Raw genomic sequence first — 14,008 nt, 5'->3', positions numbered from 1 at the left:
ATCATCCAAGTAGGGCAACAGATTTCATGTGTGGGCTAAGAGAGAGAATTCAAAGGGAACAATGATGCGGCCAGCCTGGGTGACCTGAGGATATTGGGATCCTCCACTGGAATAGCCGGGTTCGGAAACAGGGAGGGTTGGGGGGAGATATTGAGTTATCCTGGGATATGGTGAGATGGAGAAGGATATGGGATGTCCCGATTAAAAAGTTCTATTTTCAGGAGTGGAGTCCATGGCATGGGATGAAATCCTCAAGTGAGAGAGCCTAGAGAGAGAATAGAGAAGGCCAGGCCAGAGCCTTGGACAAGCCTCTTGGACAGAGGGCATACTGACACAGCAAAAGAGATAAGGAAGGGAGGAGTGGTCAGACAGGTTAAGAGGAGGGGACCAACAGAGAACAAAGTCATGAAACTGTCAGGGAAGAGAGAATAAGGCCTGAGAACAGGCTATTGGATTTGGACATTTGGGGAGGGAGTTAGCAATAACCACTGAAAGGATTAGTAATAGTCTCCCAGGAGATGCCACTTTGAAGACCTCCCCCAGCTGCTGAGTCCAGTAAGGTAAACTAGCATTTATTAAGTGCCTACTGGGTGCCAGGCACTGTGTTAAACACTGTGGATATAAAGGCATAAAACCCAGGTGCTATCCAAAGGAGCTCACAGTGTCAAAAGGTAGGGATAACCTAGAAATGGAATGGTATAAATGAGACAGATAAAGCAAGGCTCCAACAGGAGAGGTAGTGCTGGGTAGCACTAGCATTAAGGGGGACCAGGAAAAGATCCTTAGAGAAGAGGTGACTGCAGCTGGGCCCTGAAGGAAGCCAGGCACCCTCCAAGGCTGGCTCATATAACTCCTTAGGAATCTGGAGTGCACCTGGTCATCCCCTTCAAACTAGCCTGTGTTTCTGCTTTCTAGGTCTACTCATGTGCTTCACTCAGGGCCTGGCACACAGGAAGGGCTCGATCCACTGTGATTTGGTGATGGAATGGCTACTTGACCTCTGTTCCTGTGATGACAGAAAGCATTGGAGAAACAATCTGTCTATACTACGATCTGAGATACCATTCCAGGAAAGAGGACAATGCTGCTTGCCTGGGGAAGCCTGGAGTGAGGAACATGGGGAGCATGCATCTGTAGTGACTCCACAAAATCAGTGGCCAAATCTCATCCTGTCTCTAGCCATCTTCCCACAGGTGCCCTTCCCTTCCACCACCTTCCACCCTCCTGCTTTCAGGTGACCGTATGAAAAGGCCTCCTATTTGGGTCTCCTGCCTCTAGTCTCTCCTTACTCCAGGCCAATCTGCACAAGTCACTAAAGTGACTTTCCTATACCATACGTCTGACACTGTCACCCCCGCTGTCCCTCAATAAACTCCAGTGGTTTCCTATTCCTTCCAGGATTAAATAAAACATCCTCTGTTTGGCATTTAACACTCTGCACAAACCTCAACTCTTCAGGGAATAGGTGTGAGGGCCAGCCTTGTGTGACCCTGGGCAAGTCACTTAACTCATCTGGGGCTGCTTTAGTCATCTGCAAAATGAGTCTGCTGGACTCATTGGCCTCCCTTCCACATCCAAGTCTATGATTCTACACTAACAAGGGAAGAAGCCAATTAGTGCCCCTTCCTTCTGGCCATACAAAAATGGGCTAAAACAAGGTAACCTCAGCAAAGAAAATGAGGAAACAAAATATCAAAACTTTAAGGGATGTAGTGTCACACTCACATACAAACAGCTGTATCGACTAACACCACCATAAACTATCATCAGTGTTTTTTTGTGGTTTTATTTTTAAAAATATTCCTCAATTTCATTTAATATAGATCAGTCCACCAGAGTGTTTTGCTTCAATGATTAAATTAATGAGATTTCTCTCCATCATGAGTTCTATAATGTTGAACAAGTGCTCTGATCTGGGGGAATGCCTTCCCACATTAACCATATTCTCAAGATTGCTCTTTGGCATGTATTCTCTTATGTACTGAAAGACCTGAATTCTGGGTGAAGGTCTTTCCACATTCATTGCATTCATAGGGTTTCTCTCCTGTATGACTTCTCCGATGTCGAGTCAAATCCCTGTTCCGGAAAAAGCCTTTGCCACAATCACTGCATTAAAATGTTTCTCTCCGGTATGAATGCTGCAGTGTTGTCGAAGATCTGACTTCTGGCGAAAGCTCTTCCCACATTCAGTGCATTTATATGGTTTCTCTCCAGTGTGAACACTACCGTGGTTGGTAAGAGCAGACTTTTGAGAGAATGCCTTCCCACAAACACTGCACTGATGAGGTTTTATTCCTGTATGAGTACTCCAGTGCTGAGTAAGATTAGAGCTTGATCTGAATGTCCTCCCACATTCATTGCATTCATAGGGTTTCTCTCCAGTGTGAGTTCTCTGATGTCGAGTCAGTGTTGTGCTCCTGGAAAAGGCTTGCCCACAATCACTGCATTTAAAGGTTTCTCTCCAGTATGAATCCTGTTATGTCGTATGAGATCAATCTTTTGGTGGAAGGCCTTTCCACATTCACTACATATGAAAGGTTTCTCCCTAGTATGAATTCTGTAGTGCTGTGTAAGGCTTACCTTATGCTGGAAGGCCTTTCCACACTCACTGCATTCATAAGATTTGTTTTCACTCTGAATATGAGAGATTTGGGTAAGATCTGCCTTCTGACAGGATGTCTTCCTACATTTAGTCAATTCAGAACACTTTTTTCCTCTATGAGTTCTTTGTTCATTATTCTGGAGGAAAGAATTCCCACTTTCACCAAGTTGCTCTTCAGCAAGAATTCCATGTTTTCTATTGCAGTCCAAAGAAACAAAAGTTTTCTGACATTTGTTAACCTCAGAATATTTCTTCTTTGAACAGATTTGATTACGTTGTCTTTGGTTCGACGCCATGGTGAAGCTCCTTCTCTGGTTATCACTTTTACAGACATTCAGTGCTAAATGTACTCCCTGTTGTGACTCTGGACTAGAGGTTTGGCTGTATCTACTGTATTCAGAACCTCTGACTCCATCGGCAGGGTCTGTACGGATTACTCTTCCTTGTCTAGAATGTTTCTCCTTATTGCTCTGCTCTTTCTTTAACCTGTGAAAATACTTCCAGGCTTTTCCCCTTTTGGAGATGCACAGGTCATCCCACAAGGACCTTTCCTGGAATAAGTCTTCCATAGAAATACTCAAGTTTCGAGTTGACTTCTTGGTCTGAGGCCTAGTGTCCCCATCTGAAGGAAAGAAAAAGTATAAATGCCTTTTTCTTTCTTTTTTTTTTTAAATGCCCTTTTCCTCAGATGAATAAGCTTTTCTGTACACTTTACTCTCCCCAATATTTTGGCTTTTAAAAACAACATATATATTTTTTCACTTGAATTGAAATCAATTCTTAAGGTTTCTAAAATTTCTTTGAATTCACCAGGCTTATCCTTTCATATAGTCCAATAACTTATATTAGGTGAATATGCCAAAACTGAAGCAGATAATGCATAAGTAATGGACTTATGGACAATTGCTGGCTCCCACACAGTAATATGAACAAAGTAGCTTAAAGATTTTTTTTTTCAGGAAAATTCTTCATCAAATATCATACCTGGGACAGTCATGAGAGTGTGATCACTGAGTCTAAGAAAAGGGAGTTATGTGGAGCTCCTACACTGCAGAATTCCACTTTGCTTTCCAAAAAGATCAGAACAACTCAAAGTTCCACCCACAGTGGAGCAGCATTCCTGCATTCTGAATAATACCAACAGAACCTGATCATTTCTATCTGTTCCCATCCAGTGACTTTCGTATAAAAGGCAACACCAGCCAAAGAAACTAGAGGAATACGGAGAAATTAGCTATAAGATCTATGCCTGGGAGAAGAGTTCAGGACTAAAAAAAGTCATGAAGAGGATCACAAATGTGCCCATTTTTGGGGGGTGCACAGCTGAGCACTGGGCACTCACTCACACACTCACTTGGCCAGCAGGTTCTTAGGACACTATCCATTGGAACCCCATGGGCTTCCCCTGACTGCAGCTGAGAGATCACATCCATGTTTGAATCTGCAAGGCCTAGTGATGGGAAATGGAAAAGTGAGGGAGAGGGAGGATAACCTGTGAGGCTGAACCTCACAGCCACCGAGGAGCAAATGAGAAAGGCCCAGCAAGTCTGGGGGATGTGGAGGAGCATACAGAAAACATCTAAAGGGCGATCCGGTTTGTTTTCCTGGGGAGATACAGGAATGGGACAAAGAATGGAGTTGGGTTCACAAAGACAATGAGTCCCTTTGGTCCATTCAATACTAAGCTCTCTGGGAGCTTTTCTGACTTCAAGTATTTGCCCTGGGACTTAAGGAAGTAGCCCTGGCCTGAGGGAACAGAGAGATGGAGTGGGATCACACAGTGAAGCAGTTTTCAGACATACAAAGCAAGAGCCCTTGAGCTGGGACCAGGGAGAGCACAAGAACCCTGTCTCTTGGCCTCATTTTAAGTAACAAATGCTTGGCTTTCTTAAGAGGCCAAAGCATCACTGCTGAACGCTAGACCCAGTCCTAGCAGAAGGAAGGAAGCAACCTTTCAGGGGCATATCCCAAGACCCCAGAGGAGTCTCCTTACCAAGACTGACCAGGTTCCTGTAGTTTTCCACCATCACCTTCCAGTAAAGCTCCTTCTGGGAACTGTCCAAGTAGCCCCACTCCTCCCAGGTGAAGTCCACAGCCACATCCTTGAAAGTCACTGATTCCTGAAACAAATAAAGCTGTGCCTAGCCAGGGACCATACCCCAGATGGACATGGGAAGGGAGGTGAAGGGGGCAGGATTGAGAAGGACTGATTCTTACTATATTTAGGTTTCAGAGCGTTCAAAGCAACATCTTTAGGAGCATTTACTACATGCCTCAGGCTGTACTAGATTCTGAATCATGTAACTGTTATACCAGAAGCGAGTGAGACACTCCACAGAGTATAAGTTTTAAATGGAGAATTTATTAGCCGGCAGCCATTGGGGCTGCAACCCAAATCAATGGCCACGTTTGAAGAGAAAGGGTAGTTTATATAGAGAATACAGGGTTCAGTGGTTAATTATCTCTTGAAATGTCATTTTGCAGACTTGGCATGCCTGTACCTTTTATGACCATGATAAAAGGAACCTCCTTAATAGATTGTAGATACAACATACCAGACAGCTGACAAAGTGTCAACTGAAATTACAACCCAGGATCCCTGTGTCCATCTTGCCATAACTCCCACAACAAGGAAGGCTCAAGATAAGGTAGAAGTCATATAATTCAAGATAATGTCTGGGGCCAAGGTTTTCACCCTTAATGGCCATGGACAGAGCAAGGGATGCTCTAAGTGTGTTGACGTAAGATAGAGACATCTCTGAGCCCACTCAGTTAGACAAAGGATGATCGTTAGGCATTAGGTTTTTCCCAGTAATTAGCTTACATTCCTCAGAAAAGTCTTAGGGGCCCAGGACACTCGCAAAACAGCAGGAACTCAGTCTGTTTTTTTCTTATGCAGACTGGGGTTTGCAGTTAGGGGCTGGGGGCAGGGTTTTTCTAGCAATAGCTGGCTGCTTCAGGTATCACATAACAAAAGAATAGTCACTATCAAGACCATAAGCACTTATGGAATATCTACCCTGTGTCAGACTCTGTGCTAAGCCCTGGGGACACAAATTAGGGCAAGACAAACCCCTGTCCTCAAGGAACTCACAGTCTAAAGTGGGAGACAACATGCTCAGAAACAGTCCTGACAGGAGACAGCAAGGCCCCAGCAGCTGAGGGGACCAGGTGTGTGTTTCTGTAAAAGTCATGGCTTGAGCTAAATATTGACAGAATAAGTTAGTGCCTGCAAGAGGGGGAAGGTGAGGGGACAAAGGATTCCAGAAAAGGATGGGAAGCAAAGGCAGAGAGAAGAGTTGGGGAGGGTCATCGGTGAGGAACAGAAAATAGGCCAGGCTGGCTGGGCCATAGGAAGCATGTCGTCTATCCCACTAAGATTTGGAAAATGTAAGAAGGACTCAGTGAAAAGCCTGAAATGCCAAGTGGGGGATTTTATCTGATCCTGGCACAGAGTCAGAGCTAGATCCACTGTGATCTGGTAGTGTCTGGATGGTTGATCACCCTCAGATACTCTGAGGACGGAGAGCATTGGAGGAAGGACCTGTCTACACTGTGTGACCTGAGAGACTCTTATCAGGGGAGAGGATGATGCTGCTTACCTGGGGGGGTCTGCTGGTGAGGAGCACTGGGCCCATTCTGTGTTCCTTCCTGTTCCCCACTCTGGCCTGCACCCAGGCCCCTGTGGTCCCACAAGACTGAGCTAGAAACGAGAAGGCAGCCATGAGAGAGGTGGGCCCTTCCCCACTCCCAGCTCCCAGACCTGCCTCTGCCTTGGAAATGCCCACAGTCCTCCCTGCTCCAAGTGACATCAGGGGCAGCTGGCCTGTGTCCAGGACTTGTGTCAACTCAAGGTGCATTTATGAAGCACCTATTGTATGCTTCACTCCCTTTAGGTGCTAGAGATGCCAAGGAGATAAAAAGCCCAGACTGTGCCTTCCCCCATGCCAGGTCATGTGAGGTGGGAGGGGGCTGTGACCCCTGGGGGAAGGAGGAGGGGGCCCTGGACTGGGGCTAGGTGCGGGTGAGGCTGGAGGCTCCTTTCCCTGGGGGTCCGAAACCTGGAAATGAAGGGGGTGGGGCAGAGGGGGTTGGCGCCCAAGTACATCCATGTTGGGGGGAGAAGAGGGGAGGGAAAGGAAGAGGAGCCAGGGATGGGGGGGAGAAAAGGGGATGGGAAGGAGAGGATAGGAGAGGGGGGAGCAGGGCAGGGAAAGTGAGGGAGGGGAGCAGGGGGAGGGGAAAGAGAGGGGAAGGGCGAGAAGTTGGGGGAGTAGAAGGAGAAGGAGAGGGCAGAAAAGAGGGGGAGGAGGAGAGGAAATTGAGCAGGGAATGGGGGAAGAAAAAAAGGCAGGGGCAGAGCGATCCCATCTCACCGCTCCCCCTCCCCCCACGGGTCCAGGAGCCTTCTCCCCGTTTCTGAGACGAGCCAACTGAGGCTAGGAGAGGGGAAGAGGGGCGGGGAGGAAGGGGGGCGGGCGTCCCAGGTGCCCGTTCCCCTCCTGACTTCCCCTGGCGCACGCTCCCCTCCCTCCCTCCCGGACCCAGGAAAACCGCTGCCGAACCGCTATACCAAAACCCTCGTAGAGGCCAAGGAGAACCGAGGCCGAGGAGGTGGAAACTCCGCGTCTGCGCAGTGGCTCCCTGGGCGGGCCACGCTCCCATTGGCTAGCTCCCGCGGGGAGGCGGGGCGTCGTCCCGCCCCGCCCCCTTATTCCTGGTTGGCCGCCCCTAACACACCCCTCTTCAAACACATAATCGCAGCGTTGGGAGAGATATTAGAAGACAGGGAACAGGGGGTGTAAGCGCTGGGAGGGGCCTGAGGACAGGCAGAGTCCGGGCTGGGAAGATGGCAGCAGTCAGAGCAGCTGGCTTCAGCTGCCCACTTCCTGCATGTGTGACCTTAGCCAGGTCACTCCACCTTCCTCTCCTCACTAGACAATGGAGAGGTGGCACTAGACGACCTGGGAGGCCCCATCTGACCCTAAATAGAGAATCCAGGGATGTCACATGTTCTTGATCGCAGCCACATGAGCTGTTTCCGGGTCTCTGGGGGCCCCTCAGGGCTTGGGAGAGGGTCTTGCTCACAGAACTCATTTTCTAAAGACTGAGGTGTGGCTCCAACACTTGGCATGTGATTTGGGGAAGGATTGTGAGCCTAGAACATAGTTTCAGAACCTTAAATACTACTGTGATTTGTGGCTTACCTTCATAAGGAAAAGAAATAGTAACTTTCAGTTAGACGTCAGTGAAAACAAAGATGTAACATGTTTTTTCCTTCAAAGTTCATGGGCCCCCTGAAAGCTATTCTCAGACCCCTTCGGGGTCTCTGGGCCTCAGGTTAAAAATACCTGACCTCAACTATCCTAATATCATGGAACTGAGAGCTGCAAAGGACCTCAGGAGACACCTTATCCCAGCTCAGTTTACAGAGGCAGAAAAGGGGCTTGGGCAGCCTTTGAGGTCCAGCCCCACTCACTCTATTCCCTGTCCTCATCCCACTTTACAGAGGGAAAACTGAGACCCAGATTGGGCAGGAAAGCCAGTCAGACCCAGGACCAGAATCCAGGTCAGAGGTCATCTGGTCCAATCCCTTCCTTTTCATAAAAAGGAAATGCTGGCAAGGTGAAGGCCAGGGCCACCAGGCAGAAAGTCTAGAGGCACAACTGCTCCTATGCCAACCTAGCACTTTCCACTGTAGGGACTAGCTGGGGGTGGAGCACAGGGTGCAGGGTGCAGAGCAGTGGGCCTGGGGCCAGGAAGACCTGGGCACTGATGCAGCCTCGGACACTTTCTAGCTGGGTGACCCTGGGAAAGTCAGTTCATCTCTGGCTGCCTCAGTTTACTCTTCTGTGAAATGGGTATAATAATAGCACCTACTTCCCAGAATTGTTGTGAAGATTAAATGGGACAATATTTGTAAAGTGCTTATGTGTGAGGTAGTGAGAAAATAAAACATGAAGACTTCACAGGGAATATATATATATATATATGTATGTATGTATGTATGTATGTATGTATAAACATGTATCTATACCTATTCATATCTATACTTAGAAATGTTTAAAAACCAAGAAATAGGGAAATAGGGAAGTGGAAAATTCTGAGGCCCCGAGAGCCTTATGGCTCAGCCTCTGGGAAAGTTTCTTTTTTTTACCCTGAAACTTTTTGGTTTTTTTTTTCTGGTTCTGGTTTAAGAATAGAGTCACTGTGAGCTGCTTTCCTTTACTGTAAAAGTACTGTAGAAGAATGTAGAGGGTCTCCCCCTCCCCTTATCTTATTCTCCTTCTTTAGATTTATAGATGTCACCTCATTTGTAATCATTAACTAAGGGAATGGGAATTGGAGCTTCTGTGCCTTGATTTCCTGGTTTTTTGTCTAGTTTTTTGCACTCAGATTGTAAGCCCACCTCCCAGCCAATGGTGAGAAGGGTCAGAGGTGGGCAGGAATTCTCTTGCATTAGGTATAATTATTGGTGCTTTACCTCTTGTACGGGGCTTCCCTTGCTAGATCTGTTCTGGCAGCGGATGCCCTATTCTTGTGAGAATTGAATAAAATTTTATTTCTCTTCCCACCCTGAGATGGCTCCTTATTAAAAATTAATTTTTTTAATTGGTGATGGTCTTTCATCCCACACACTTAGAAGAATGCCTTAGAAGTATGGTATGTAGTGGGTGCTTAATGAATGTTCATTTCTTTCCTCCCACCATCCTCACTCCCTCCTTCCTTCCCTTCCTCCCTTGCCTCCTCCCTCTCCTTCTTTCCTTCCTTTCCTTTCCTTCCCTCCTTCCCATCATTCTGGTTCTTAGGGTCTAGCCCTCAGTCTAGGGGTCTTTCCCTAATAACAACACTGAGGACTGCCTTTCCTTGTGTCAGTCAACAGGCATTTATTAAATGTTTGCCCTATGCCAAGCACAGCATCATATCTCATCCCTGATTCCCTGTCCCACCATCACACACACCACGGCCAGGCCTATGGAGAAGCTGGGAGAAAGAGACTTGGTGCATTTGCATCCAGGATGGTCCTGGAAAACTGTAGAAGCCCGGAGCTGAGTCTGACCTTGACATGAACTCTTCATGCTTTGAGAAAGGGCTCTAAGGGATGCTCCAAGCAGGGCCTCCACTCTCCCAGACTGAGATGAAACATGGAGATATGGTGTAGAGAAAAATAAGGTCTGGTGTGAGAAAAAACTAAGTGATAATATCGCAAAAACACAGGCAACATTCCTGGCATACGACTCACACATAGGCCTCAAAGCAGTAGAAACACTGTATAAGAGCTTGCTTGGCTTTCAATAGACGTGCTGTGTTTCAGTACGCACCTGACCCGTGTTTTCATTTCCTGGTGACTGGTTGGGGTCTGCTGGTCAGACCCCAACAGAAAACATTTGTGTACCTTTCACAAAATCATTAGACACACATTTACTAAACACCAGCTGTGGGCAGCCCACAGTGCCACACTGGGAGAAATACGTGATTTGGATACGAAGACGATCCTCCCATGCTGGAGACACCTTCAGTGCATTACGTGATAAATACATGATTTCGATGAGAAGATGACCCTCCCCCCCCCCCCCCCCCCCCCCCGCTGGATAGTCCAGTGGGGTGAAGACACCTTCAATGCATTACATGATAAATATGTGATTTGGATAAAAAGATGACCCCCCCCCACTGGACAGTTCAGTGCAGTGGAGACACCTTCAATGCATTACATGATAAATACATGATTTGGATATGAAGACGGCCCTCCCATGCTGGAGACACCTTCAATGCATTACGTGATAAATACGTGATTTGGATATGAAGACGACCCTCCCATGCTGGAGACACCTTCAATGCATTACATGATAAATATGTGATTTGGATAAGAAGATGACCCTCCCCTGCTGGACAGTCCAGTGGGGTGGAGACACCTTCAATGCATTACATGATAAATACATGATTTGGATATGAAGACGACCCTCCCATGCTGGAGACACCTTCAATGCATTACATGATAAATACGTGATTTGGATAAGAAGATGACCCCCCCTGCTGGACAGTCCAGTGCAGTGGAGACAACTTCAATGCATTACGTGATAAATACATGATTTGGATAAGAAGATGACCCCCCCCCACCCCCCGCTGGACAGTCCAGTGCAGTGGAGACACCTTCAGTGCATTACATGATAAGTACATGATTTGGTTAAAAAGATGACCCTCCCCTGCTGGATAGTCCAGTGGGGTGGAGACACCTTCAATGCATTACGGAATAAATACATTAAAAAGGAAGAGGCATACGGCTTAGGGGGCAAAGAGTTGGCCTTGGGGTCAGGCAGACCTGGGTTCAAGTCCTACCTTTTGCACACAATGGCTGGATGAGGGGTGGGCAATTTAAGCCACTTGAACACTAACTGCTCTCTCTGGAGGCCTCTTGGTGGTCCTTTGGGTAGAGTGCTTGAGTGAGGAAATCCTGAACACAAATTGTTTTTAACTGTTAAACCTGAAAATTTGGTTGAAGGAAACAACAGAGCTAGGTGATAGAAAAATCCATGTTGTTTATTATTTTCCCTTAAAGCATAGCGGAGCTAGCTTACTTGTACGTACAAGGAGTCAGAGTATAAACTCTGGCTGCCTGAACAAAGCAATGAGAAAACTTATATACGTTATTTTAGCAGAGCTAGCAAGCCTGTATGACCTCATTTTTATGACCCCCATGTATGTTTAACCATGATACAAGAAGAGGATTTTCCTTAATGGAATAGATTGTAAATACAACAAATTAGATAGTTGTCAAAGCGTCAATTGGATTTGCAACCCCAGGATCTCTGTGTTTAATTGGCCATTAACATTCCACAACATAGTATATGCCCATAAAATATTAAGATAAGGAAAAGTCACATAATTCAAGATAGTGTCTGGGGTCAAGGTTTTCACCCTTAATGGCCATGGACAGAGCAAGAAATGCTCCATCTGGATTTGTTGATACAAGATAGAGATATCTCTGAGCTTACTCGGAGAACAAAGAGACTGCTAGGATCAGGCTTTTCTTCTGGTTAAGTAGTTCAGGCCCTGAGTCTTATTGAAATTACAAAAATGATATAAAATAGTATAATATTTTCCACAAAGGGTATGCACAGTTAGGTTGCCTTTGTTCCTCAAAATGGTCAGATCAGATCACAGCTCCACCAACAGTACATTAGTGTCCCAATTTTCCCACATCTTCTCCAACATTTATCATTTTCATTTTCTGTAATGTTAGCCAATCTGACTGGTGTGAAGTGGCACCTCAGTTGTTTTAATTTGCATTTCTCTGATCAACAGTGTGAGAGATAGGTAAAAGTTAGGGAAAGTTAGGTTTCAACAGAAGAGTTAATTGAGTTCCATAGAATAATTAATGAAGTGTGAGCCTGAACAAAAAAGGAGTAAAAATTAACCAGGATGAGAGTCCTCAGCCAATGGGAATAGAGTTTGTGGTTTTGCAGAAACCACAGTTTCAGGATATAGGCAAAATTGGTCTAAACTGGCCAGATAAGGGTCGGGGCCGGAGAGAAAACTGGGTCAAATGGCTACCAAACATGTTTAATTGGCTAATTGAATATTACCTCACACAGCCACAGGGAGGAGTTTTCCACCATTTTTGAACATGGAATATATGTTGAGGAGGGGGGAAACATGCCAAGGAGTTGCATGTTGGGGGCATATAGGGAAGACTGTAACCCAGAAGGGAGTGGGCCAATTTGTTCTCTGAAGGGAGGTACTGAGCTGATGGTGCATCAATCTATGTCAGTCTAATAGAATAAAGTTAGTCTCACTCCTGTATTCTCCACTCCCTCTTCCTAAAGAAAAGCGGAGTCCGCTCCTGGCCAGGAAAGTTTCTAACAGTAGTAATTTGGAGAATTTTCATACGACTATATGATAGCTTTGATTTCTTCATCTGAAAACTGCCTGTTCATATCCTTTGACCATTTGTCATTTGGGGAATGATTGAACTCATTGTGGAAAAATGCTATTTAAAGTGAAAAAAAGTATATGCCTCATTTGCAACTCTAGTCAACAGACTGGGTATGAAAGACAAATGGCTCCCCACGATTAATCGAAGGGCTTTCCACACGTCCCATATTCCCATGGTTCCTTTCTAGTATTAATTTTAATAGTCTCTTCCAGAGGAAAATTTTGCCTCAACAATTATGTTAATGAGGTTTTTATCCATCATGCATTCCATAATGTTGAGCAAGTATTGTTATCCAGCAGAATGCCTTCCACATTCGTTAAATTCCTAAGATTTCTTTCTGGCATGAACTCCTTCATGGAATGAGACTTGCGTTTGAAATGCAGGCCTTTCCACATTCACTGCATTCCTAAGGTTTCTCTCCAGTGTGAGTCCTCCGATGCAGAGCTGGGGTTGCGCTCCAGGAAAAGGTTTTCCCACAATCTTGGCATCTGCCCCCGCAGCTCAGACACGCCTCTGACCTGCCCACTCACTCGGGCTGCAGAAGACTGAGCGGAAGTGACGAAAGCGCCAGCCCCCCTGGCCCCGCTCCCCCCGCCGCCGCCCCAATCCAGAGGAAGTGTTCTGCAAACACGCCACGCCTGGTTTCCATGACAACTGACGGACTTCCCCCCCCGGGCAAGGACTTCTGGGAAATGTAGTCCCGAAGCGAGGAGCGCACCGTGGTCCTACTTAGAACCATCCGGCCAGTCTTGGTTCACAGGCTAGAGCCAGGCGCCGAGGATCCGGGCTCGCTGCGGCCAGTGTTGCTCTGGTCAGTGCCCCTCCACGGGGCTAGAGCTCGGCCTGCAGGGTCCTCAGCCGCGCGGTGCATGCCCCCTGCTCGGGCCTCCCCGAGGGCGCCGCCCCCTCCCCAGTTTCCCCTGTTCACACGTGATCTCCCCGCAAGGGCAGGTACACAGCAGGCGCATAATAAGTGCCCATCTGATGCCCTGACTAGGAGGGGCTGGGTGACTGGCCAGGGGAATGTCCATCCACCCGGCACTTTCCTGGCTGTGCTCCCATGCCCCGATGCGACCCAGCAGTGAGAAAACAATAAAGGCCGTGGGTCTGGGAGTCCCTGCAGGAGTCCAACCCACCAGCCCCTTCGCGGCTGGGGGGTGCTCCTTATGCGCTTGCCGTCTCCTCGGCCAAACCCAGGCCGAGAGGAGGAAGGGCTGCTCGTGCAGTCTGGAGACCTGCCCTCTGGTGATGGCCCGAACACCTGGCAGGGGATTGGGACAGAGCCATGTGTAGCAGGGTGCCCCCCCAGCCCCCAGCCCTTCCATCCCAAAGATTAGATTTACCTGACTGGGCCGACCTCCTGCACTATGGATGGGGCTTCACCTAAGGGTGAATCCCAGGCCCTCATACTTGGAGGACTTCTGATGACCACCCAGTTATCCTGCTGACCATTCCTTTCAAGATGGCCCTGA

At 47.3% G+C, this 14,008-nt stretch overlaps 1 protein-coding gene across 1 annotated transcript; it reads right to left on the bottom strand.

Moving 5' to 3' along the window:
* Positions 1-2,403: 2,403 nt before the first annotated feature.
* LOC118845142 (zinc finger protein 90 homolog) lies at positions 2,404-13,275 on the bottom strand. The gene is made up of 5 exons (XM_036753154.1): positions 13,067-13,275; positions 6,205-6,305; positions 4,596-4,715; positions 3,957-4,052; positions 2,404-3,224 (listed from the first exon to the last, which is right to left on the bottom strand). The coding sequence occupies exons 1-5, from the start codon at positions 13,273-13,275 to the stop codon at positions 2,404-2,406; spliced, it is 1,347 nt and encodes a 448-aa protein (XP_036609049.1).
* Positions 13,276-14,008: the final 733 nt, after the last annotated feature.

The sequence above is a fragment of the Trichosurus vulpecula genome, chromosome 1, assembly GCF_011100635.1.
Source record: "Trichosurus vulpecula isolate mTriVul1 chromosome 1, mTriVul1.pri, whole genome shotgun sequence".
In the NCBI taxonomy this organism is placed as follows: Eukaryota; Metazoa; Chordata; class Mammalia; order Diprotodontia; family Phalangeridae; genus Trichosurus; species Trichosurus vulpecula.
The sequence above is the reverse complement of the archived record's forward strand: the minus strand, read 5'-3'. Positions and strand labels throughout refer to the sequence as shown.

Bases quoted from the DNA above. Each gene is read 5' to 3' on its own strand.
- LOC118845142 (XM_036753154.1), bottom strand. From the start codon at position 13,275: ATGGTTCTAAGTAGGACCACGGTGCGCTCCTCGCTTCGGGACTACATT. The intron at 4,053-4,595 runs GTAAGGAGACTC...TCCCATCACTAG, and splicing joins CAGGAACCTGGTCAGTCTTG to GCCTTGCAGATTCAAACATG. The intron at 3,225-3,956 runs GTGAGTGTGTGA...TCTTTCCTTCAG, and splicing joins CCTAAGAACCTGCTGGCCAA to ATGGGGACACTAGGCCTCAG.